This window comes from Botryllus schlosseri, chromosome 2 (genome assembly GCF_051294905.1).
Source record: "Botryllus schlosseri isolate E-star chromosome 2, Bs_hap1, whole genome shotgun sequence".
In the NCBI taxonomy this organism is placed as follows: Eukaryota; Metazoa; Chordata; class Ascidiacea; order Stolidobranchia; family Styelidae; genus Botryllus; species Botryllus schlosseri.
Window position 1 is genome coordinate 15,080,048 of NC_137237.1, and position 26,300 is coordinate 15,106,347.

At 39.9% G+C, this 26,300-nt stretch overlaps 2 protein-coding genes across 3 annotated transcripts; one reads left to right on the forward strand and one right to left on the reverse strand.

Annotated features, from left to right (window-relative positions):
• Positions 1 to 6,265: 6,265 nt before the first annotated feature.
• LOC145433790 (uncharacterized) lies at positions 6,266 to 9,856 on the reverse strand. Of its 2 annotated transcripts, none has more exons than XM_080311046.1 (6): positions 9,347 to 9,856; positions 7,290 to 7,367; positions 7,144 to 7,221; positions 6,990 to 7,073; positions 6,560 to 6,666; positions 6,266 to 6,404 (listed from the first exon to the last, which is right to left on the reverse strand). In XM_080311046.1, the coding sequence occupies exons 1-5, from the start codon at positions 9,422 to 9,424 to the stop codon at positions 6,589 to 6,591; spliced, it is 396 nt and encodes a 131-aa protein (XP_080167172.1). In that variant the 5' UTR covers positions 9,425 to 9,856; the 3' UTR covers positions 6,266 to 6,404; positions 6,560 to 6,588. The 2 variants fall into 2 exon arrangements, with proteins under 2 accessions (XP_080167172.1, XP_080167173.1); XM_080311047.1 differs by lacking the exon at positions 6,266 to 6,404 and adding an exon at positions 6,485 to 6,501.
• A 2,285-nt stretch (positions 9,857 to 12,141) lies between these two features.
• Positions 12,142 to 16,290, forward strand: LOC145433774 (protein GUCD1-like). Its single transcript, XM_080310979.1, has 5 exons — positions 12,142 to 12,303; positions 12,363 to 12,472; positions 12,871 to 13,079; positions 13,568 to 13,826; positions 16,052 to 16,290. Exons 1-5 carry the CDS (start codon positions 12,200 to 12,202, stop codon positions 16,141 to 16,143), a joined length of 774 nt encoding a protein of 257 aa, XP_080167105.1. The 5' UTR covers positions 12,142 to 12,199; the 3' UTR covers positions 16,144 to 16,290.
• The last annotated feature ends 10,010 nt before the right edge of the window (positions 16,291 to 26,300 follow it).

Below are 26,300 nucleotides of genomic sequence, written 5' to 3' on the forward strand. Positions count from 1 at the left end.
AGGATAGTACCCTGGTTTCTTCGGGATCTAAAAAGAAATAGACACTAGTTTAAGTTTGGGTGATGATTACCGTCCGTTTGCAAATGGAAATCGAGGTGCATCGATGGTTTCCAAACATTAACTGCCACACAGGTGAAGTCATATAGGAAACACTGAAAAATCTGTGTTGGTTTCTATTCTGCTGGCAGACATGGTTTGTAATCCAGGTCGGGTCAAATCATAGCCTTGCTATATGCTACCAAGAGCTTTTCGCAAAAGCCGCCGTGATGTGTAATTAAGATCACACAATATATAGTTTAACAAACATTTGTTCTTTCTAATGCAGTGGTTCCTAACTTAGAGTCCGTGAGAAGGCATTTGGGGGTCCGTGATTACCTTGTTGATTTTTTTGGGAAAAACGAGAAGCGATCTTTTTACTTTCATTTTCTCTTTAAATGCACATGTGTCAAACTCAAACATGCCACCATAAACTGTATCGGAATGCAATAAGATAAATAGATGCTGTGGCCAACAGTGTGTAATGTACATTGACCTTACATTACAGTACAATTCTACCACTACCATAACGCATGTCGATTAGAGTCAAATCAGGATTACCTCGTCTATTACGTAATAGAAAACATGCAGTTTAGTTAGGAAAGGTAACAACAGCCTTTATATAAGTCCGGGCGAGGAACAACTCCCACTAAAAACCTCTGGCCCACTTCCCCTGGTGTGGAGATGTTTCTGTATCTTAGTATTATGTAAATTGTTGATTCAATTTTATTCCAATGGTATATGCAACTCTTGTTCTTTCGTTTGGTCGAATGACAATTTGACACAGTATATAGTATAGTTGACTACCATAATTTTTATAAAAGTCAATAGTATAAATGTTAATCGATTTTCAGGCAAAATTTAGGCAGGGGTTCGCAGAATTACTATTTTGTTCAAAGGTTAGGAGCCACTACTGACTAGTCTAATAAATAAAGAATCGAATGCGCAAGAACTTCACATATACGAAAAACGTCCTCGAATTTGTACTGCGACAATGATTGGGTCCATGAGTTGAATACGCTTGAGGTGTTATATTAATCCGTAAGCTGTCTACTTTCTCTTCATCTCCGGTTCCGCTACAGGCGCGTATCCCGAGCGCGAAAAATGGGGGGGGGGGTTGCGTTACGAAATTGGTTTTTATGACGTCATTACTACGATCACTCGTCTCCACGCCTGGCGAATATTTACGATATATTATACTTTAATAATAAAAATAGATTTGCGGTGAGTATGAGATGTACGAATACGATACAGTCATTGCCTGAAAATCGCGTTTTATACGGTATGATTGAAAGAAATTCGTAAATGCTCACATTTAGTCATGAGCCGGCAAACGCCGCCCATGTTCTGTTCAAGCGCCTACTTCCGGCCAGAGATGCGCGATTTTGTTGGGTTTTGACGATATTATGCGTACGGCCGGTAGTATCGCAGCGGACGAACAAGCGCGGAAGCATAAACGAGGGCGATCGCGATCGCCACAGAGAGGAGTGGTGTGAACAGCGTACGTCGTACACTAATATGTGCTTTTCGATGGCTTTACTAGCCGTGCGGCTGAGCGTGTAGTACGCGCGAATATAATTAGACCTTAATTGCAGGCACACAAGTCAGTCAATTAATACAGAGTACACACTGGGATAATAACTTGATCGACTGAGAAACTTGTCAGCCGATATAATTAGGTTAACTTAACTACTAGGCCTACTCAATTCTCCCGTTCAGCGACAACATAGGCCTGTATTTGGACGACAGCAAGCCACCTAACAATCGGGAACGTGGATTGCTAGGCTTGTATTTTGAAATGTGAATGTCTATCGTAGGCCACTTCTCGCCAATAACCGCGAAGACAATGTGGATTTGAGAACAGCATTGTCGTACTGGTGCCGCCGTGTCTGCGTCTCGCTGATCAATCAACACGCCGTGCAATTATTAATTAGGATTTCAAGGCGAGCAGGTGCAGCGAATTCGCGGGTGAGGTTGATTGCCGACAACTTCGTCTTTGCAATTACGTATCGCGACGGCCAATTAGATTAGATTTTCCTAAAATGCGTCTCTCGTTTTAGCAAGGCTAGGGAAGAAGGTTGAGAACGTCAGCAACTGCCACAGCTGAAATGTAGCTGAACAAGCGCAGAATTCGTATGGAATTAGCGAAATATAATGACTTATTTTATCCTTTCAACTAATTCGGCGCATAATTTCCATATTTTGTAGGGGTTTTAGTCCCCATAAATAAACTAATAAATTAGCAATTATTAGAGGCTATATTTGACATCAATTTTTAGTATTTTGAAAAGGAGGGGTTCCGACCCCCTAACCCCCCGCCCTGGATACGCCACTGTTCCGCTAATAATTATTTCGTCCGTTTGTCTATCAGTTAGTTCAGCATTCTGGTGTAGGGAGTTCTGTGAGTAGCATGTGTTTCCTGATTTACGTATGTTTTAACGTTTATATTCTTTGTATCATAGTCTACAACAGGGGTGTAAAACATCCGGCCCGCGGGCCGCATCCGGCCCACCAGGCGATTTCATCCGGCCTGTGAAGCAATTCTGAGTAGGTTGAAAAATTATTTTAGTATCCATCACATTTGTAACAAACATTGAGATTTTCTGCAGCAAATACTTTCTTAAAATAATCCCTCAAGACAGCAAATGTCGAGCATGTTCATTGTTCATAGGTCACATAACCACCCGACTATGGCGTTGTGATTTCACTCTCTCTTATTCGAGAGAGCAAAAAGTACACACTGAGTTCAGAGTTTTATTGAAAATAGACCCAAAGTAGTTCTTCAAAGAAGCGAAAACACCAACGCCGAACAGGTTTATGCAGTTTACATGGAAGATATATTAGTTACACAAAAATCCAATTCATATATTTATAATCGCACTGCTTTGTCGCTTCCCACCCTATCGGTCCCCGGACTCGAGATTAGGTTGGTAATCTATAATTCAACCGGACCACCATCGTATTTTTGCCAATTCGATTGCTTGCGAATAAAGGTATTGCGACGAGCTATAATAAAACCTCTATGAAGTGTGTATTATTTATCCATATAAGCTTATTAATGAAGAATTCAAGTAAAAAGCAAGGGCACGGGGTAACATTTTGGAATGAGTTGACTGGTCCGACTTGCCGCCGATTAGAAGGCTTGAATCCGGCCGGCGACGCAATTTGAGTTTGACACCCATGCTACACTTTTAGTGAATAAAAGCTTAGAACAGTGGTTCTCAACCTTTTTGGCTTCGCGGACCCCTTTTGACCGTCACGGACCCTCGCGGACCCCCTCAAGTTTTAGTTCAAATTTACCTATATTATGGAGCAACCGTCATCTGTTTTTTGCAAATATGAACTGTAGGCTTGCGGTAAGCAGCAAAATAATGATTTTTTTTTTAAATAACATCATACTATTTATGTAGAAATTGCTTGACTTTTATTATTTCAAAGCTAATTTTGCTGTTGTATTTCTTGAAGTACGTGGTCGTGTCTTGGAAATCCGTGTCGTCGTTTTGATATGAACGAGGAGTGCCGAAAACCATTTTCACGAAGCTAGATGGAGGCTAATGCAATATTACCGCATAACGCTTCCTACGATACTTTTGGCGTGATCGCAACATTTATGGCAACAAAATGAAGAAATACATATTTTATGAACATAACACGTCCAGCATCTAGCGCAGGGACGGGCAACATACGGACCACGGGCCGGATTCGGCCCGCGACAGCATTTTAATCGGCCCGCAGAGAGTTTCTACCGTCAAAGTGAAATCCTAATTTAAAAGTATAGACAAATTTTATGCGCCAAAGAATGGATCCAAGTTTTCCAAGCGGAGAAAGACTGGCATGAAACGACTTGTTCTGTTCATGTTTAAATATATATTTACGAGCAAACATTTTCGACCACGAACAATTGAACATTAACAAGACAAGGCTGCATACTGGTATAACTGGTGATATGAATTTCAGGGTTGGGGCGTAATGCTTTGATAGCAACACAACAATCATAAAAAAATCAGACTTGTCGATAGGGGATCCGCAGTAAGAATGCGCCAGATCTGAGAGCCGAGCTTTGAGACGATTTATGACGAGTGTCAGCCAAAAATATTGGGGTTCATTTCAATATGAATACACTATTCAATTGCATATTGAAGTTCTGTACCTGCAAGAAGCTGCGCAAATAGTGGTTAGCCTATGTATATCACAGGATAAAATGGATTTCGCGGCGAGGTTTCAATCCCTGCATTGGGACAAATTAGGGAAATACTTCGGAAATATTTATTTCAAACGACTGTTCACTAATTCGATGAGACTGAAAACTTCAAATCGAGAAGGTTTCGCAGACATTACGAAGTCACCCTGATTGACGTTACTATCTCCATATTTTTATTTTTCCACAAACATCAACAAAACGTCAACAAAAACAGCAATATGTTCGTATGAGCAGGTTATTGGAATGTTGGCAATAAAAATGAATTTCCACACCACGACAGTTCATGTCAGACGATTACTATGATGATATGAGTCATGAGGTATTAGCAGTTGTTGTGCGAAACTGCCTCATGCTTTCTCAAATAAAAAAAATAAAGTGAAAATTACGTTATCAACCATTTTAAAAATTTAAAGGTGTCGCGGACACCCTGAAATTGCTTCGCGGACCCCTAGGGGTCCGCGGACCCCCGGTTGAGAACCGCTGGCTTAGAAAGCCGTATGTTTATTGGTGGGTTTTCCACGAAAGGTCACGACAACGCTCAAACACCAACATTCAATCAGAATAGAAAAGAATGATCTCACCGGTTCGCCAAATGAAAAGAACTCTTTGAACCTTTTCTTTTCTTCCTGGTTGCCCTTCGATTGGCCTAATGAAAGAATATTACGCGTCAGACGTCATGACATACAAGTAGTGTTGGGAGCACCGCTGGCGACCGATAAAAAACTTCAGGGATTCGTTGTCAATTTTGGAAGGCCCAGAATCGAGTCAATTTAACAATGCGGTCAAAATCATAAAAGGTATATATTTGACAAAGCGGTAATCAAAGTAAAGGATGGTTTGCTAGCAGTCGATGATAATGATATCGCAGACATGGGCGATGAACTAATAAGTCAAATCGACTTTAGCTGCTAATAGATTCTATTTTCATGCAAGTTCGGATTCAACATTATTTCGATTTCGAATGCTGTAAACATTTGAAAGTCACCTAGAAGCCTCTGCTTTTCGATGATAACGCGAACTCCGGTCTCAATCGATGAAGCCAGTCGTTCTTCAAATCCCGTGTGCTCAAACACCTTCAGAGGTTCCACCAGCGTGAGCGTCACATCACTATTCGAAGGCGTTTCTGGAACGTGAATATCAGGCGTTGAAACATTGATTTTCAATGCTCAAAATGCAGGGTGAATTCGATCCTCAGTCATAGACGATCGGAAATTCACAGTGTTTGAATAAGGATTGCGTCAAAAGCAGATGCATGACAAAGGAAAACTTAACCGACTATTGTGTCCATTGAAATAAACCCGAATATTACGTTTTACGGGTCAGAAATATAATCAATCCGCTCATAAATCAGTACCAAACGAATCCCGCTCACCGGGATAGTAATTCCCTTCCCAAGCTCTGCGGATGCATGGCTGGAAATACTCGTCAGTCGTATTCTCTTTTCGCGGGTATCGAATGCGAGAATCTTAAAATCGGCATGTAATACCGGCCTAAACGCGTAAAGAGCCTATCAGAAAGACTCACTGAGTCTCTGTGACAGCGACTGCCCCCTCAGAAACTTGTAATATCTCCCGTGTGACCTCCTGTCGACTTCTTTCAGCGACAAAGTAATCGATCTTAGGTCTTGCTCCAACTTCTCTCCCTTTCTCTTTTCCTCTCGCTCTCTCTTTTTCTGCTCCTTTCTCTCTTTTCGACGCTGCTTCTCTACTCTGTCGAAGTCGTCCTCCAATTTCAATTTCACGGGCAACCATTTCTGAGGCGCCCTAAACACTCTGCTCACAGACAATCCGCTGCTATTGCCAGCCTCTTTTCTTTCTTGTCTCTCCTTCTCCCGCTCCAATTTCAATTGCAATCTGTCCTCTTTGTCCTGGTTGCGGAGAAACTCCTTAACTATCCTGCTATGTTCTTTGCTTTCTTTCTGCTTCATTTTTTCGATGAGCTTCCTTTCTTTCCTTTCCTTTCTTTTCTGCTTCTTCCTTAGAGCTTTCTCCTCCTTCCGTTCTTTGTATTCCATCTTTTTGTTTTCTTTATGAATATTTTTCAAGGCTTTCTTGGATTTCTTTCCGTTCAACTCCAAGTTGAAAGATTGTATTTCCTCGTCACCGTGTTTTTCGTGTAGTTTTGCAGGATACGCTTCATTATCTGATGATGATGAGCTTTCTGACGTCTAAAAATAATAGTGAGCACTGACCAACGTCACCTAATCAATAACGCCTATATAGCAGAGCTAGACAACTAGAAACCTAGGCACCTGGTTTCTCGTCCTGTGGATAGTCGTTTAAAGTATTTATCAGATTGCGGATGATCAAATTACAAGCCCACCAATATTTTCTTATAATTCAAAATGCCCATCATCGTCGAGTCGCCTTTCTGAATTTCCTTTTCTGGTTTCTCCAGCTTGCTGGCAGAACGATTGAACTTTTTGTCGGCTGTTTCGTGAGATAGGCCTATAAGATGTAATTTATGTAACTTCTCTTCCAACTTCAAATCGACAGCGTTGTCTGTACTAGAGTGGTTCTGAATATGCAACAAGAGTATTGAATACAGAGTCATATTATAAAGTAAACGACATAAATTCAATACGAAAAGAAATTACAAAGCATTCCAATTTTCGCGGGTTCTTTCCAGAGCCTTCCGATTTGAGAATGTCGTAAATATTGACTGACTCCGAATCGGAATGTTGCTATTTAAATTGAAACAATTGTGAGATTACTGCCGACAAAAGAAACTTGATGTGGTTCAAAAAGCATACCTGTTCCGGGATCGCGATGTTTTTCGCGGATCCCTCCGATTTGAGGATGTTGGAGACATTCAACGACTCCGAATCAGAATGTTGCTATGTAAAATTGAAACCACTGTGAGATTACTGAAAAAAAGAGAAACTTGATGAGAATAAGAAAGCACACCTTCTCGGGGATATTCTTTGTCGAATCTTCTGATTTGAGGATATCGGAGATATTTAACGACTCCGAATCGGAATGTTGCTATGTAAAATTGAAACCATGTGAGATTACCGCCGAAAAGACAACTTGATATAAATGAAAAAGCATACCTGCTCCAGGGTGTTCTTTGGTGATTCCTCAGACTTTAGAATATCCGATATCTCAGAGTCGCAGCGCTCAGTGCCATTCTGCAAGAAGACATAAAGCCATGAACTCTACCTAACTCATTACCCATATATCATACCATGTTTAACGTTGCGACCCACCACCAGAAGTGGTCACTGGTCATACAGTACCGAGGTAATTCTACTTTTTTTAAATACTCATGTAGTTTTCCACCAATTGCAGTATTTAATCAAGCACATCGAATTTCTGCTACTTCTATTTCATAATCTTTTGTGATTTACCTACTTACTTTTCTTTATTTTCAGTTTGTTAAGTAGAAGTATTATATTCCTTTTCGGACCTGTTTTCACAGAGTATCATCAATAATTTAATTTTCACAAAAGTTGAGTAAAGCCCAGAATTTTCGTCGCGTTTCGCGCAAAGTAGATATGGAGTGACAAATATGTTTTCGCGGAAGTTTCGGCGAAGATAATTTAGGTGGCGGGTCGCGTGGTTCCGCACACGCCGCATTGTCGCCCATATGATATGTTTCATCACAGTAAATATGACTCATAAAAACGCTTGGAACTACCGTTTATCCATCTAGCATCTATACCTATCGTATCGTAATGCAGCAGCACATGGCGTGTCCTAATCTGGAAAAATGGTCTCTAGCTATATATAAACCTGTTTTAGTGCACCAGCGTTGAAGCTTTCTCGACAAAAGACTTGAAATAATATTTCGCTTCTTAGTAGCATTTGTATTTCTATTTTAATTCACAAGTCTTGTAATTCATTTCAGTTTTTTTATCGGGCGATCATATATGACGATTGTTGGCGGTTGAAACCAAATGTAGTATTGCCTTTAGTTTCTGGAAATAGAATTACAGTATGGCGTTTTTACGATCCAATATATCTTACTTACTTGAGTAGCTTTCTTGACTACTTTGACTTAATATGTCAGCTGATGCAGAGTAGATAAATTGGCTGCATTGAGATATATTGACGTACAGCACGGTCAGGGGGCTCATTGACTCTACATATAGTGATCAACTCCACCCCCTTTCTATACCGGTCACTGCATCACTAAACTATCAGTTGTGATTGTGATTAGCAAACACACACAGCCGTTTCATACTTAACTATAACTCCAGTATTGATCGATTCACAGAAAGCCGCGACAGCTATCAGGGAGCTGCGCACCAAAATAGTGAGTATTCATGTTATGAAAAAACAGTGTACATATTTCGTAATTGCTTGGAGCGTGAGAAACTTTTGAAGTTAATAATGTATTCTGTTAATAATGTTGATGCTTGCCTATATTGCGATCAATTCCTGATCTTCACTCAGCAAAAGTGATCAGATTACACATTATACGAATCCAAGTTGTAATTTTCTGCGACGTATACCTGAATTAATAATGTAGGACAAATAATGTGATAAACCCCTGTCGGAAGAAATCCCGCTACGCGTATCTTCAAAGCAATGTCTCAGATGTATCATTATTCTCGGATCATTTACGCAATTGTTACACGGAAATAACTGTTGATCCTAAATGAATAATTACAACGAGACCATAAACGCTGTTATAGAGAAATTGCTATGACCAGACAAGCATTGAATAACTACTGAAAAAATTCGATTGAACCATTATATGTAGGGTGAGGTTTTGTCCTATTTAGCCTACTCGGGAAATCGAAAATGTCGTCCGAGGACACCTAAATGCACTCCTTTCTGAGAATTAGTCATCCTTTACAGATTTTACGGCTAGGCTAATGGACAGGCACAACCAAAAAAACGCCCTAAATTACGCGGAATCTGCAATGTGGATGTTCGAGCGGGTCTTTCTGGACTGAAAAAAAACTTTTTTGTTTTTTAGTCAACACCACAGCAGCATTATTATAAAGTGTGTCATTCGGGAGACGAGCCGGAAAGAGAACCTTTTTTTAGTCAACACAACAGGATTTCCCGAAAAAATGTTGTAGAATCAGCAGTTTCGGAGTCCGGTCTCAAGGTCTCTCACTCAAGGATATCGCGAATTTTCACAGAAAATTTTTCTTACCTGAGCATCCATATTGCAAGACAACATTATCGATCGAATAGAAGACAAGTGTATTGATAGAGAGTTACGCGAAGCCATTTCACAAGAATACGCACATGATGTAGAATATTACAAAAATCCGCTAGGTGAACTATTTTCATATTATTATGACGTCACAGGAGCATATAGTTCTCATAAGATAGGGTTACCATATTTTGGAAATCTGAAAAGAGGGCACTTTTTCAAAATTTTCAGACTTGCAATACCGGAAGAAACCCCTGAAAAAATGGTAAATTTTTTGCACTTCGTGGCCGGTTGACTAAAAAAGGTCAAATTTCCTGCTCAGGTCCCAAAATACAGTCTTTCCTTGCCCATTATCAGTTGGTTGACTCAAAAAAGTCAACTTTCCGGCTCAGCTCCCGAAATATCTGCCGGTGCGTTACTTAAGTGCTGGTTTACTCTATCTCAGTCGAATTTTGCCCTATATTTAACCAAAATTCTCAAAAAAGAGGACGTCCTCCGACGACAGGCGTCCTCCGAGGACACTTTCAAAAAAGTAAAAAAAGAGGACAAATCCCCTTTAAAAGAGGACGTATGGTAACCCTATTATAAGATGATTGACCCTTAACAATACAGCGATGACTACTATAGGTCAGTGGTTCTCAATGTTTTTGTCTTTGCGGACCCCCTTTGGGCCGTCACGCCCCCCATACACATACACTAAATTATATTTTAAATATAGCTCAGTCATCATGCAACAGTCACCTGTCTTGTGCAAATAGTAACTGTAGTATAAACAGCAACAAAATGACATTTGTCGAAAATAACATGATACTATTTATGTAGAACTTGGGAAGACTTTTATTATTTCAAAGTGAATTCTGTATCTGCATTTCTTGAAATACGTGGTTGTGTGCTGAAAATTCGCGTCATCGATTTGATATGAACTAGTGCCGAAAATCCGATTCCACAAAGATATAAGGTGGTGAATGTAATAATAACGCGTAACGCTTCCGTCGACATCGTTGGGTATGATGGTCGCAACATATATGGCACCAAAATTGAGAAATACAATTGCTAATAAACAGAGAACTTCCAGCCTAGTCTTTTCTATCTATACCAGCGCATCTTGAAGAGATTTTGGAATAGCGATTATACCATTCACAGGAGAAAATGGATTTTTTTCCAAAACCCGACCAACATTATCTTTGAATTTATATTTTCAGAATCGGTGCGACAGTAGCTTTCGATCAGGGATATATAGAACTCTAGGTCTATATCCCTGCTTTCGATGACCAAATTCAGTAAATTCTGCGCTCTGAGTGATAGCTTTTGGATTGCCAGAAATCCTACAGTCGCAGCCGCGAATCAATCCAGATTCCAGCCTCCGCTTATCGGATCGAAACAGAAAAATTTGTCGTTGCCATTCCATGTTAACATTCGATAGTACAGCAGTTAGAGATGTACAGGATCAGGATTTTTGATTCTAACCGGATAGGAATCCGTCAAGTTTTTCTCAAACAAGATTGGATCCGGATTCACATTTTACACCACTGCCGGATCTGGATCACGACAAGATTTTAAATATACGGAATTCGCTTTCTGATTGTTTACTTCGATGTTTTGTATGATCTCGGAATCAGCTGACTTCAGCGTTGCACCAGTATTTTGAAAAATCCCTGATCTAGAGTCAAATAGCTGTTCAACCTTGTTCAGAATATTTTTGGATCCAGATTTTAACATTTGAGACGGAAACGGGATCCGGATGGAATTAGGATTTCATTTTATCGAACGGGATCGGATCCTTATCCCGAAAACCATGATCGGTACACATCTAACTATAACAGCAGTTGCAATACCATAGTCGTATAAAGGCTATGCTGTAATCACCGGCGAGTTGACTAAAAAATGGTCAACTTTTTGACTCGACCTCGCAATTACACTTTACAGCTAAATTTTCGTGAGTTGACTAAAAAAGGCTCCAATATAGATGTTCGCGCCATCGCCTCCCTATCGCCCCCTTCGTTATTTTCGCCCCCCCCCCCCGAGACCGCCAAATCGCCCCCCTTTTTGTTTTTTGCTTCGTGCTTGAAATGATCTTTGCCCAATATCATAAATGGGGAAATCCCTTGAGTTAACTTCCATCACGGCATCACCGAAGTCAATGAGTGACTTTGAGTTTCAAGTTCCACTACACATACCAGTCATCGTTATCCTTTGATTTATAAGTATTTTCATCAATTCAAGTCACGATAACACGAAAAGATAGGATGGTGTTGAAATGACTAAGACAGTTAGTTACAGTAGATATATATATTCCCATCAATGGAATATTGCAATGGAACTAATCGAGCAAAAATGAAACTGTAAAAGTGAAACTGAATCACGGCATGTAAAGGAGAGAATTAAGTATTTGATGAATAAGGTTATTGAATATGATATAGATTAGATGTTTGTAGAAATGGACATCGGTCTATTACTGTGGACTGTGGAGTACTTAATGTGGGTAAAGGTCAAGCAATCTACGGCCGTAACACCAATTTTTTATGGGCTACGGGGTAGACTCTAGGAGGGTCCTGGATTATGTGCTTTAGTTCATTCCGGCTACTTATGGGCATGTGAACAGGTCAGTAGATTCAGTATAATAGTCTGTCCATCCAACTTTATGTTATAAGGGATATATTTTGGTCATTGCAACACTGCTTTTTGTAGTAGGTTATAACATCAAAATAAACTTATGTTTATGTATGTCATCGTGAGTTATACGCTACTAGTCACCAACTAGAATTCAAAAACGTATATATCATAACCATACTTGATGTTCATATTAGCGGTTCATTAACTAATTTTTGTTGTATATTAAGCATACTATAAATGTTTTTATCGCTGAAGCCGTTCAAAATAATTAACTCTGTCCCACATTTGAAGCAATCATCGACATGGGACTGTGGCATTGCATGTCTATCAATGGCGATAAGGTCAGTATTGTTGTAGGCCTAGATTGATTGAGATTTAATAGATTGGCATGAATTTTCAGTCATGTCAAACCTGATCTGAATGACAAGAGCATATCCGAGGCGTGTGAAGAATATAATCTTGATGAAAGTGTATGGACTATCGATTTGGCTTATATCTGCAAGATATTGGGTACGTTTAATTCATTTCTTCAGGATATGAGAAATGTACGATATGTATTGTAGACTTTGTCGAGTTTATATATTTACTGTGAAATAATTACATGTATGATTTCGAACCGTATTTTTGTTTGTTCATGAGGGGAAATGTTGGCTCCTGTCATAGTTAATTGGGCTAATAATTATTTGGCATCTTTGATTGACGAAATTATATATTTGCCATGAGACCAATTGAGGTGTTGGGTTGCCTCTTGACGTGTTGTTGACTAGGCAATGCACACATTGTATTGGCTATTTGGGGGGATGAAGGTGGAGTCACAATTTTGGCCGTTCCTTACAAGTTTTGAAACCATTCAACTTTATATTATCTGAATCGGTGATTAGTAACCTACATTTGAACGCCATTGCCAGGTATAAAGCATAGATTTTGCACCCGGACAATCGGCGTAGATGAAAATTACTCGAATGAGTCATTCTATACTTGTGAAATGAAGGGAACATTTTCCGAGGAACAATCCCGAGTGAATAGTAGATTCCAGCATGCTGCAGAGAACAATGTAAATGTGATCAATGTATCGGTGGATGTTGAAGAGATATTGGAAAGCATTTCAAAAAATCAGGTGACAAAATCACTTTTACTAAGTCCATCACTATTGTAGTGAGTGAAAAATTGTGGTCAATGAAAAAAAATACTATCCAAATTCAGCTAACTATAAACTACAGCATCACTTTTTGGACATATTGTCTGTATTTTATCTGTCAGCAATCACCGGGTTTTGTCATAAATTAAGTCAATTCTGAGGTAAGTTGAACTATCTCAAGTTCATCATCTTGTTCTCATTACCAAAAAGAGACTTATTTATTGTTGTATCTCTTCTATGTGACATTTGTTATTTAAAATTGACACTAAGTTATGTGAATCAAACTGAATATCAAACACTACAATAAATATCACATTAGATATCAGCAATTTATTGTATTAAAATGCATAATGTACACGTTACACTGCTGTAATACTGTGCTGAAATGGTTCCCTTACCAGGGCTGTCAACTTGCAAGATTTATGATATTTTAGACCTTTTAATAAAGTTGACGATGTTATTTTCAGGTGGCAATCGTGCTGATTAATGACAGAGTTCTGCGGCCACAAGTGCAGAAATGGGATTCCTCGTTACACAAAGAATACGGCAGAGTGCAAGAGTGGTTGTTGCAGTTGCTTTATTGCTTCCAATGCAGAAGGAATCGTCATCGCCATTCCAAAAGAGATACTAACGTTTCTGAAGAAGCTTATTGGGGACACTATGTATTAGTTATTGGATACGACCTAAGAAATAATAATTTTATACTACATGATCCAAGTTCAGATGGTGAGTACATGCTATAATGTAGATTAGTACTTCTCAACTTCTCGTGCATATATTAATAGTGGAATGTATTGGCAAATGATGTCCAGCTAGATAGCCAACTTCATGAAGTTATCTGTGCACATATATCCGAGATCCTGGTGGTCTCAAATGTATTATGAACTGAAGGAAAATCTTTAGTTATCGACTGCGAAAATTGCTCCTGTCCCGGGTGGCTCGGCTCTGAAGACTATGTCATATCGAGCCTCCCGTCTACCTTACATGTCTCATTTCACTGTTACATTTTTGTAGTGTTATGTTGATATGTAATGTATACGAATAAAGATTCTCTCTCTCTCTCTCTCTTTGGGGTCTCGTTAGACTTTTAAAGAAACTTGACTCAAAACATATGCTACTCATGGGTGCAGTACAATAAAGTTCTCGATTTAAACCTCACCATTTCTACACAATATCCCCCATAAAATATATTTGATATCGTGAACATGTTGCACACGAACAACAGTTAGAATGATTGGTAACTTCAATAACACTACCACTACCAACCATGGGACTTTTTTGTATCAGATTACCTTTGCTATTCTCATAATCCGAATGAAAGTTGCCTATATAAGAAAATTTAGCCCTCTCCTCTCAAGCAAATAAAAACTGATGAACTTCAAATAAAACTGTGTTTTTGTAGTGCATTTCAGGAAATTGTTTCTTTCTGATACTCTTGTTATACACAGCGATTGAGAAAGTTGCCTGGTGATTCACAATAAATAACAGTTGATAAGTACAGCTGTAGGCTAGGTATGTTACTCTATTTGGTGTCACGTATAGTCTTGATGACGTAAACGAGTACAGGAGTACTTATACCTTTTTTCCGATTAGGCCTATTCAAGTAGGTTTGTCTTTTGGACTTATCTTACTCAATTGGCTGAGTTTTCACACTACACTACACTACTTTTGTTTTCTACATAAATCATTTTTGTCATAAAATTTGCTACTTGTTCAATGTACATGTATTTGAGTAGGAATTTACGGCATTATGTCAAATTGTCCTGGAAGATCATCAGTGACGACTTTTTCACCTTGTGAAGCTAATTGTTCGACTACCATTCCTTGAATGCAGAGGTGGTTATTGATGAAGTACCGTACTTATACTTTTTCGAAGTAGGAATACTCCTACTTGCAGTGCTTAGTCAAGTAAATCTAATTTCTTCGCTACTTATACTTCTACCTCATCATTTTTGTGACTTGCTTACTTTTTGCTATTTACAGACGATATTTGCTATTTACAGACAAGATTTGTGTTGCACCGGGGTGGAAAACGTACAGTACAGCTATTTGAATATGTGACTGGCGGTACTAAACTTGAATATTGCTTTCAGGACTACATTCATTGCAGTAGAATTTATTAACTCAAAGACTATTCTATAGCACATGTATCATTTGTATCATACACGATGCAGTCAACCTTGAATAGTACAGGTACTATATATCTCCTACATTGTATATATAGCAACACAAACCCAACTCTCTGCACCATCTGCATATGTCAGTTTTCGATTTTTTTATAGTTCATGACTGCGTTTCAAAAGTACTTACTTATTGAGTAGTTTTCAAATGCAGCAAATTCTACTTAACTTAGTTTTGGGCTGCTTCGAAATGCAGAACTTCTACTCGTACTTGAGTAGAATTCTACGTCACTACTACTACTTGAGTACTTTAACCACCTCTGCTTGACCTCTTGTATAACTATATGCGAATTCCAATTCGTTTAATTGCCATTTATATTTCTGTATTATTCACATAAGATGGAAGAAAATTACTAGTAGATGCATTTCACTTTGTGTTATATGCTATATTTTATTGCAGTATTAGTTGCAGGCTGGTCACCTAGCAGCCAGCCAGCACTATATGTAAATTTCCATCCTGTTACACTTGCATTGCCCTGTTTGACAGGTTTTCAACGATATGGCATTTGGGCATTGTTTTGAGGGTGAAATTGCTTCAGTTATTCGGTGCCGAGAAAGCACTTGCAAGAAATGAAAAGTCAATGTTCAATGCCTGTTTAAACCCCTAAACCTTAACCTTTATGATTTCCGTCGATTCTACGACTCAGTTTCTGGTACTGGAGTTCTGATCAACATTTAGTAGTAATGATTATCACTAGCAAATTCATTTAAGGCAAGGGCTTGATGTGTTTCCTATTCCATGCAATATGTGACATGAAATCTCATTTTCAGGTGATTTCTTAGTTTGCGGCTTCGATGCATTTGAGAAGGCGAGGACAAGCTATGGTACAGACGAAGATATATTATTTTTGTACCCATCGTAAGACAATCACTGCTTCATTGAAACCCTTATTTCAAAAATTCAATACTGGCCCAAAACGAAATTCGGGCTTTGTTGGTCTGATCACTCATGCAGTTTCTGAGTCTATGAATGTATCTGATGCAGTTTAACTCATTTTTCGTACATCATATTTCTGGTACATTGATCAGTAGGGCTGGGCACAATGATTCGAGTACTCGAATCTGAATCGTGTATCAATTTTAATGATTTGAGTCGAGTAGTAAAAGACGATTTTTTCGAGTACTGGAATTATACGCTTCTCACCACTGAAAGTTAATGTATCAACGAGAATTATAGTTTCTATACTAATTTTCACTATTGCAGCCTTGAAACCTTGCTTGGCGGTATCGTAGCATACGAAACATACAGTACAAAGCTACGTAGGTTAGTGGTCGTAGCACATTTCAGAAGTCACGATTATCCCACAACTGGCGCAACATTGTCACCTAATGGAGTGAAATCGGTATGGTAGAAAAATACCAAAGTATCTTTTATGAGATGGGTAACAGGCATTATATTCTTTTTGGTGGAATAAACGGTACATATTTGAACTTTGACGTACCGTATTACATTCTATTCTGCCGTCATAATGAGTGATACTCGGCTCGACTCGAAGGATATTGCGTGATTCAGAATCGAATCACTCAGGTACTCGATTTTGCGCATCCCTTTCGATCAGTGCTTCTCAAACTTTTTCCGATTTTTTCACTGCACTGCGCACCGCACAGCTGACTGTTAAATGAATTATTTTTCCCAATGTCTAGGTATATATTAGTTATTGGCGTTATACTATACTGTAGCGCCAATGAATCGCGAAGAAATACATATTTTATTGAGATAGATGTTATTGTTTCGTCTGCACAATCGTGGTAAAACATTAGGCTACAGTTCAGCGGAGATCATGTCCGGATGGCTAAAGGCCCATTCACACATGCACGGTTCCCGGCCACGATTTTGCCGTGCGGTTTTCCATCGTACAGTTAACATTTTCTTCCGTATTTAATTGCGATGAATCCGTACATTATGTATTGTGGATTAAAGTTTCGTTTCAGCATGGTTAAAGTCCATCCTGATCACTGTATTTAGGATACTGATGAATTTGTCTGTTAACCAATCTCGCCAGTAGACTAAAAACCAGTGTTGGGATCAAGTCACTACCTTCGAGTCACGAGTCATTTCGAGTCATTGCACATTTTGACTCAAGTCAAGTCAAGTCAAGTCACGAGTCAAGTCAAGTTGCCTTTTAGAAGTATGAAGCATGATTAAGTCATTGCATTTCGCTAGGTCTCTGAATAGCAGATTGATTGGTCATTGATTCTGAACCGATGAACAAATATAGAGTTGAATATACATGCAATAAGGGGTTGTATCGCTCACATAAACGTAGAACTGTTGAACTACGTATGCAATTGCATTGCCTCATTTTATAGTTACCAGCCAAGATAGAGAATTGAGAAACGAATTGATAAGATGCAATACAGTACCCATTTATACATATTGATATGATATGATACAATTTGATACAATTCGAGTCTGCGCCAATGGTTGAGGAGTATATAAACTATATTCGATTACCATTTCAATCAAACAAGAGGTTCGGTTAAGGTAAGAACAAAGAACACAAATATATATTTTGCTATTAAATTACTTTAATACTAGTTTACGACAACGTAAGCTGTAGCTTCGATCACTTCGTTTGTGAGAGAATATTGGGGGCTCAGTAATTAATGATCGGTCGCTCGCTCTCATGGGTTACACAAAAGTTTAGCGAACAAAATGCAAGATAAGGTGATTTTTACTTGATGACTTGAAATTGACTCGTGAATTTTGCTCCGAGTCACGAGTCAATCCACATTTCTGATACGCCGAGTCAAGTCAAGTCATTTTAGCAAAGTGACTCGAGTTAAGTCAAGTCATACGAAAAAGGTGACTCGAGTCTGACTCGAGTCAAGTCATGACTCGAGTCATCCCAACACTGCTAAAAACAATTAAAAAGCACCGAAATCTTCGCTTGCCGCGCTAAAAGCTCTTGCCTGCCACAGTTTAAGAGCGGACGACAAATACGAGCCAGTTTCGTGCAACTAGTGGAAGATCACAAAAGGTTCCCGGATTCCGAAAATTAATCGTTGCACATACGGAACTTGCGTGGAGGCCTAGATTCTCGAGATATTCTATCTCGTTCCATGATTTATGTGAAATCCATCTGTGATTGAATGGTACAACGACATCTTTTAGATATTAAATCTTGTGAAATGGTGATCAGCTTTAGTGACATATGATTTCTAAGGCACTGTGCGGAATTGAAGTGGTGTCCTGATCTTAAAAGATTGGCGAGAGCAAAGTTCTTCAGAATTATGTGCCGTGCCAGCGATAGAAACAATCTTATCTATAACAGGGTAACGCATTATCAAAGCAGGCGGTATTCCCTCTACCCAACGCGCTAACAATTATAGCCAAATTCATTTCCGATGGACAGTCACCTGATGCAAGTAATTAACGTATGATGAAACAAAGCAAGGGAAAAACGTTTTAAACTTATAAGCAGAGGTGGTCAAAGTACCGACACAGAAGTATTCTCAAGAAGTATAGTGATCTTTGAAACAGGCCGAAATTACTTGGAAGTAGAATTTGCTGTATTTGGAAACTACTCAAGTAAGTAGGCTAAGTAGTTTTGGAAAGCAGTCATGACTACGCTTTTATGGATCATAAAAACCTGGAAACTGACATGCGGACGGTGCAGAGATATTGGTTTGTGTTGCTATAATAGGCTACATTGCGCGAGATGGCTATATTTTCTACCTACAGCATCGGAATTCGACCGCCTCATATCATACAAATGATAGATTTGCTATAGAGCAATAGTTCCATGGCTTTTTTCACCCCAATGCCCCCTTTCAGAATATGTGACAATATCAATAAGTCGCCATCCCTTTACAGCAGTGGTTCCCAACCTTTTTGTCTTCATTCCACTCTTCAGATTTATTCCGAGCCTTCATTCCCCACCAGGACCGTAACAGCACTTCGTCAGTCCCGCCCAAAAAACCGTTGATCAGGGGCCCCCAGTGATAAAGCTAACTTTTGAGCCCCGCTGAGCGTGTACGCTTTTCCCCCCTACTTATCAGCGACATTGGGTATGCTGTTTAGTGCGTCGCCTTATTTTGACTAAACGCGTGATGCGCGAAAAATTTATATCGTTCGTGTTTGAATCGGTAAATATGATCGGGAATTGCATACATTTTGTTACCAATTTTTTTTTGTCCCCTCTCTGCTCACGTAATCAGATTTACCGGTAGAGCTGAGAGAGGTGTGTTGGAAAATGTAGGTCCCCTAAATAAGTATTAATCATTTTCAGGCGGACTCGTTGGTATATTGACTTCATTACATTATGCTATTTCAAGACTTCCTATATCTGCTATGTCAAAAGATATGGAAATCGCCTAAACTAAAAGGCACACACGATTTCAAATTGGTATTGCTTTACTGGCAAATAATTTTTCCCTGCGGGATGGCATTTGCCCTGTGGGGTTCAGATCGCCAGGACAGGAACATTCGGCGCCAGCCATCTAGCCGCCTATGGAATTTTAAACATATATGTATATTGTATATATATCGAAGTTTTCGGTCACCACAAGGCAATTCCTTCTCGGCCAAGGTCTTCCCGCTGCTGATCGTTCTGGTACACTTCTCGGAGTTGCATGTGAGATGGCCTTGGTGCGTCGCGGCGCAGGAATGGCCGACGCCGAAGTCTCCATTTCTATAAATTCTACGTATTCTCGTGGGAGAAGTGTACCGAATTATCAGATATTCGGCAATATTAAATCGCGCCCCTAGCGCGAAAATTTTTTGATCAAGTGGCATAAATTTCCAAAAAAATACTCTAATTTATGTTAATTCACGAAAAAATTTTCGGCCTCTTCGAGAACGCCCCACTACGATCCTGCTCCCCACTACCAGGGCCGTAACAGCACTTCGCCAGGCCCCCGAAAAAACTTTGGTCTTGGCCCCCCATATGATGATAAACCGAACTTCTGGGGGGCTTTGCCCCCCAGACCCTCCTCAGGCTGTATCCTGCACGCCGTTAACCGCTACTTATCAACTTACATGGGGCTCCGTTGACTGCATGGGTACGCTTTTCTCGCCTAAACGCGCGAAGCGCGAAAAAAATTCTGTAATTCATGATTGAATCGGTAAATATGATCGGGAATTGCATATGTATTGCTATCAATTTTTACCCTCTCTCTGCTCACCTAATCAGATTTACATGTAGAGCTGAGTGAGGCGTGTTTGAATAGGTAGGACCCCTCAATAATAATTAAACATCTTCGAGCGTATACCCATTGACAGGAATGAAACAGCACTTTGTTAGGCCCCTAAAAAATCTTGGGTCTTGGGCTCCCATAGGGTGATAAACCGACCCCCAATGACGTTCGCTTTGCCACGAAATTAGTGGTACTGTTTAGTGAGCCAGCGCCAAGCGCGAAAATTTCGATAATTCATGATAAAATCGGTCAATAAGATCGGGAATTGCATATATATTGCTATCAATTTCTTGTCCTCTCTGCTCACGTAATCAGATTTACCGGAAGAGCTGAGTGAGGTGTCTTGGAAACTGTAGGGCCCGTTGGTATGACTCCGTAACATAATGTTATTTCGTGACCTCCTGTCTGCTTTCAAAAAATATAGAATCGCCCAAAACGTAGGCTACTAAACTAAAAGACACACACGATTTCAAATTGGTATTTCTTCACTGGTATATAATTTTCCCCTGCGGGATGGTATTTGTCTTGTGAGGTTCAGATTGCCAAGACAGGAACATTCGGCGCCAGTCATTTAGACGCCTTTGGACAATTAAACCTACATGTATTTTGTATATATAACGAAGTTTTCGGTCAGCATAAGGGCGGTCCTTTTCGGCCAAGGTTTTCTCACTGCCGATCGTTCTAGCACATTTCTTGGAGTCGCATGTCACATGGCCTGAAACTTTATATGTCTTGGTACATCGTGGCGCGATAATGACCAACGCAGATATGCCCATTTCGATAAATCTTGCTCATTTTTTTGGGAGGGCAAGAGTACTCCAAAATCAAGATATGTGGCAACTCGAAATCGCGCGCAGCGCGAAAAAATTTTGAAAAAGTTGCATAAATTTTCAAATAATACTCTATAATTTATGCTAATACACGAAAAAATTTTGGGCCCCCTTCGAGCTCGGGCCCCCCCAATTGGGGGGTTTGGGGTGCGGCAGTTACGGTGCTGCCCACTACCCAGCACTTTTGTCATCACAGAGCAGCTATCTGCTGGTTTGACTACGCAAGACACACGACCACACCAGTACGCAAGACAATCACCTTTAACTGCAACATATAACGTATTGTGAACCGATACCAGTAACGCTCAAAAGTTCGCGATTCAAGCGTTATTCCACGTCAAACTAGTCGTGCTGGATGCGTTTGTGACGCCATCATTGGCTATCCAGAGTTAAAAATGAGGTTTTGAGAACACCACGCAATATAATTTTCGATACATACATTCCAGAGCAGTTAACTGGTAACGGTAATTGCGCATGTGTCTCCGTTAATATGTAGACTGTCCTGTATCTAATTTTGAACAAATGCGTCTATTCCCCACCAGAAACCATTGAATTCCCCACCGTTTGGGAACCACTGCTTTACAGCGCCCAAGAGCGATACGAGTAGCTTGTACCGGATACTACATGAATACTTCGCGCAGTTAGGAAGGCAACTGAAAATAGGGAAGTTGTATAATTCTAAATGTTTTGCTGAATACTATTTTCTGCGAGGAAACTGTCATATAGGCGACTATGCGGCCTGGTATTGCGTAGGCCTACATGTTCCGCGTCGCCCCCAATCCACACCAATTTGCCTGTTGTGCTTATTGGAGAGGAATAAATCGTACAGACAGAATGATTGACTGACTGACATGAACCACGCAACTACTACATATACATTATATATTGACTAGGGCAGTGCTTTTCAACCTGATTGACGGTTCGCACTTGTGCAAATGAAAAAAATGGTAGTGCGAGTGACGCAGGTGGTGCGAATGAAAATCCGGAATGAGTGCGAATGAAAATCGTAAATAAATGTTCATTTTTCTGACGTGGAATCATTCAAATGAACCTAATAGGAAATTCAAGGGCAGTGTAACTTTTGTAGTTGCGACGCGATTGGAAAAACTTCTTTCGTTGACGACGCACAACTAATCGTAGCTCTCACAAGCCATAGTGAATTAATATTTTTGCACTATAATTATTATGTAACCAAAAGCCAGTGGTAGCTAGTGTAGTGGCAGACATACAGTATATCAGCCCGTCCGAGCCTGCGAAAGGCTGAAAAATGACGTCAAATTAACTTTCTGCTTTCTTTCGCTAAACAATCATCATATTTTCTTAATAACTGTTCGATTAGCGCGAGGCACGAGGATGGTAGTAAATACCATCATCACAGACTCACATTTGCAAGTTACTGTAAAGCAAATTTCAACCCCTTCAGGGGTTAATAAAGTAAGAAACACAAAGGGTATGAGTTTGGGTCGACACGGTGCCAGAGCTATCTGTTAATACGGTGAATCCCAACGTGGGCGATATCGCCCCCCCAGGGGGCGATTTGGCGGCCTAGGGGGCGAAAATGATGAAGGGGGCGAAAATGGTCAAAGGGGGCGACAGGGGGCGAAAATAGCGAAGGGGGAGATAGGGGGGCGATGACGCGTTAAAACGGCTATATTGGAGTCAATTCGGAGAAATGACCTTTTTTTTTTGTCAACCCACGGAAATTTGGTTGCAAAAGTGTAAAAAATTCGACAACGTTCCGAAAAGTTGACCTTTTTTTAGTCAACCCGCCGATGACTACAGATTGTATACCGATTTTTCGGTTCACAAAATCTGGGGGGCGATGATCGGCGTTGAGCTTGAAAAGGGGGCGATGAGTCGAAAAAGGTTGGGAACCACTGTGTTAATATCTGTGAAATACTTGTTGAATGTATTGCAACAAATCCTCCGATAGTTTTTAGATATCCAAGGCCACTGTTTTGGGTAATGTAGCCAATTAGCGTGACACGCAGAAAATATGGCTTTATCAGTGAGAATTCATGATAAGATTTGTCCGACTGGTTTTCTGGAAAACTTGGTCGAAGACCGTTGGCATGTGCAACGAGCGAGTTCAGGCCTATGAGACTCATTCACTTCGAGGCCAACCCCTTTTGCGTCGGGACACATGAAGACGTAAAGTTTTGGCCAACAAACCGCTGATAAAATGCGGTGCCAAAAACATAAGCGGCGACAAAACCTTGGCTAAAAAATGACCGATGCTGGATAGCCAAACCTTTCAAAGTGGATATGCTCCGTTGTCGGTACGAAATAGTCCCGTTCTTGCAGTCTGAATAGACAGTAGTAGCCTACAACTGCGACGCGCAGAGGAATTTAATTGACCCGAATTTGAAATCGTGTGCGTCAGAAATGTTTTGTACAGCTGTGTTGGATAGAATTGTGGTGTGCGCGCTCGGCATGTCATACATGTCCGTAAAATCGTAGCATAGAACTGTAATATTAAAAATGAATTCTTCTCATGGGTGAGGCTCGGGTCGCGAGATGCCAGAAAAACTCAGATTTTGGTGGTAGTCTATAAAGCTGCTTTATCGTTATTAAAGTTAAACTGTTATGAAAACTCGAGTTAGATTAAGCCAAATAGCAGAACACACAGTATCGTGAGTTTATTTTCTCTTTTCGTAAACTCACGAGACAGAAGTTGGAGCAACGTATCATAAGGTAGCGAGCTCTGTTGTGCCTTTTCTTCTTGATCGTTTTGGACCTTATTTTCCAAGACATAAGGCAAAAGCCTCAACACAAACATTTCGGTTTTTCACCCTTTCGACAAACTGCATGGAGCATCCGGGACCTTTGTGTCAGCTCTCAAAAACGATTTCCGCCAGCAAGTATTTTTCACTCGCAAAAAATACGCTGTATTTTGGATAGGAGTGCAGAACAGATTTTGAGACCTGGCCATCCAAGCACTAGTAGACGTCCTTGTACAAAACCCAACAACTTGTTTGGCCGAGAAGGGTTTTAGTGAAAGAGTTGAAATCAAAGCGAGCGAAAATAAGTTGCTTTTTTAATGAGACACTTGATAGCTTAAGCTACATAGTGGCCAATTTGTTGCACATCTGAGCAAAATGTTGTCAAGTATCTTCATCTTCTTTATGTATAACAATTTTCGATTAGTTTGTGCGAATGGAGCACAGAAAGGTTGTAAAGCACTGGACTAGGGTTACCATATTTTGAAATCGGGAAAGGAGAACACTTTTTCAAATTCAGAATTCGGACTAAAATGGTCAATTTTTCCCACTTCGTGGTCGGTTGACTAAAAAAAGGTCAACTTTCTCGCTCAGCGCCCAAAATTCAATTTTCTCCATCACGTTTACAGGTGGTTGACTAAAAAATAAATAAATAAAAAAAGGTCAACTTTCCGGCTCAGCTCCCGAAATACCCGCCGAAGCGTACTTCGGTGCTGATTTAAGGTATTTCAGTCCAAGTAGACAGTAAATTTGACCAAAATTCTGAAAAAAGAGTACAGAATCTCAAAAAGGAGGACATTTAGGCGTCCTCGGAGGACATTTTCAAAACCCGAAAAAAGAGGACAAATCCTCCTAAAGGAGGACGTATGGTTAACCCTAATATTGACAGAAGCTGCTACGCGAAGCATGGCGAAAACTATGGATTCCGAGTTTATTCGTCTGATTTCTCTCTCCTATTGAAAGAACATAATAATGTTACTTGTCAAACTGTAAAAGGCGAAAAATAAGTATGAGTAAGTCACAAAGTATTGCGAAGTAGCGGAAAATTTGATTTACTTCATGTAGTGCAATTAGAGAAACTACTTGCATGAGTACTTCGAAAAAGTATAGAATTACTTCGTTACCGACCGAATCTGCGTGATGATATGATATTTGTGACAGTTGGTCAACCCTGGACAACCATTATGCAGATATGAGCATGCGACAAATAAGCATGACACAGTTGCTGGGTATGGAGTTTGGATCAGGTTGATTTTGGAGTAGAAAGTCGCATGCTCAAGTCAGGGAGTTCTATATATCCATGGCTCAAGTATCGCATTCTCAACTGTCATTTATAATTGTGATCATCATCATTTATCATCGCATGCTCAATTGCTCATATCCCTCGGGTACCATATCATATGGCCGGCCAAATTAGCAGAAACTAAAGGCAGGTGGAAATAAAACAAATAATTAGCATAGCCTACATATAGTTAAAACTCCGTTTAGTTCTACGAATCTTATAGTTTCCGCACTTCAACTAAACACACGGCACACTTTGCAAAGAAACACACTTCGTCAGTGTGACCATATGCAATCGATTTCGTACTGTGCATTGTCTAACTTGTGCATTGTGCATGAGTTAAATTAGATTTGTGCCTACACCTATACAAACAAAAGTGAAATGATTCACAGCCAAGTCTGTGGGGAGTCGAACAAATTTCAACTCGGCTCCACTCTCAACTCTCGTAACATTCAATTGCTGATCTGGCTCCGACTCATCAGTGGTCCCGACCAGACATGGGGTAATCGTGATCAGTAATCGTAATCGATTACGACGATTACAGCATTTCCAAGTAATCGTAATCGCAATCGATTACATTCGAAAAAAAACCGAAGTAATCGTAATCGTAATCGACTACTTCACATATCTAATCGATTTCTTAGTGAAAGAACGATTACTTTTCATTTGTGCAATGCCCATGATATAAACCGAACAATGAACATTCATGAGCAACGAAGAGTGTGATTTAAAACATGTTTTGGATAGCAGAAATGTCGGGTTTTCAAACGCCTCTATACTCATTATTGCGTCACAAGTATAAGCATGGTTCTTGATTGCGTAACGAATTATCCGCACGTAGTAAATAGATATTCGATGTAAATAATGTAGTACTTTGATTGTAATAACACCCGCTGTGGATTATGTCACTGCACTGATTATTACACTGCACACGCCACTACCTCGCAGCAGGATAATAATCACCACTCGGCCTAGTTTCGAATAGTAACGTATATGTACAAATTGTGCATTGTACAATGTATTGATGTTTTGTTATGCTTAGGTAAACG

Coding starts and splice junctions, on each gene's coding strand:
- LOC145433774 (XM_080310979.1), top strand. CDS start 12,200: ATGTTTTTATCGCTGAAGCCGTTCAAAATAATTAACTCTGTCCCACAT. Junction 13,080..13,567: donor AAAGCATTTCAAAAAATCAG/GTGACAAAATCA, acceptor TGTTATTTTCAG/GTGGCAATCGTGCTGATTAA. Junction 13,827..16,051: donor ACATGATCCAAGTTCAGATG/GTGAGTACATGC, acceptor TCTCATTTTCAG/GTGATTTCTTAGTTTGCGGC.
- LOC145433790 (XM_080311046.1), bottom strand. CDS start 9,424: ATGGCTTCGCGTAACTCTCTATCAATACACTTGTCTTCTATTCGATCG. Junction 7,368..9,346: donor CTTGCAATATGGATGCTCAG/GTAAGAAAAATT, acceptor GTCTTCTTGCAG/AATGGCACTGAGCGCTGCGA. Junction 6,667..6,989: donor ACATCGCGATCCCGGAACAG/GTATGCTTTTTG, acceptor CTCACGAAACAG/CCGACAAAAAGTTCAATCGT.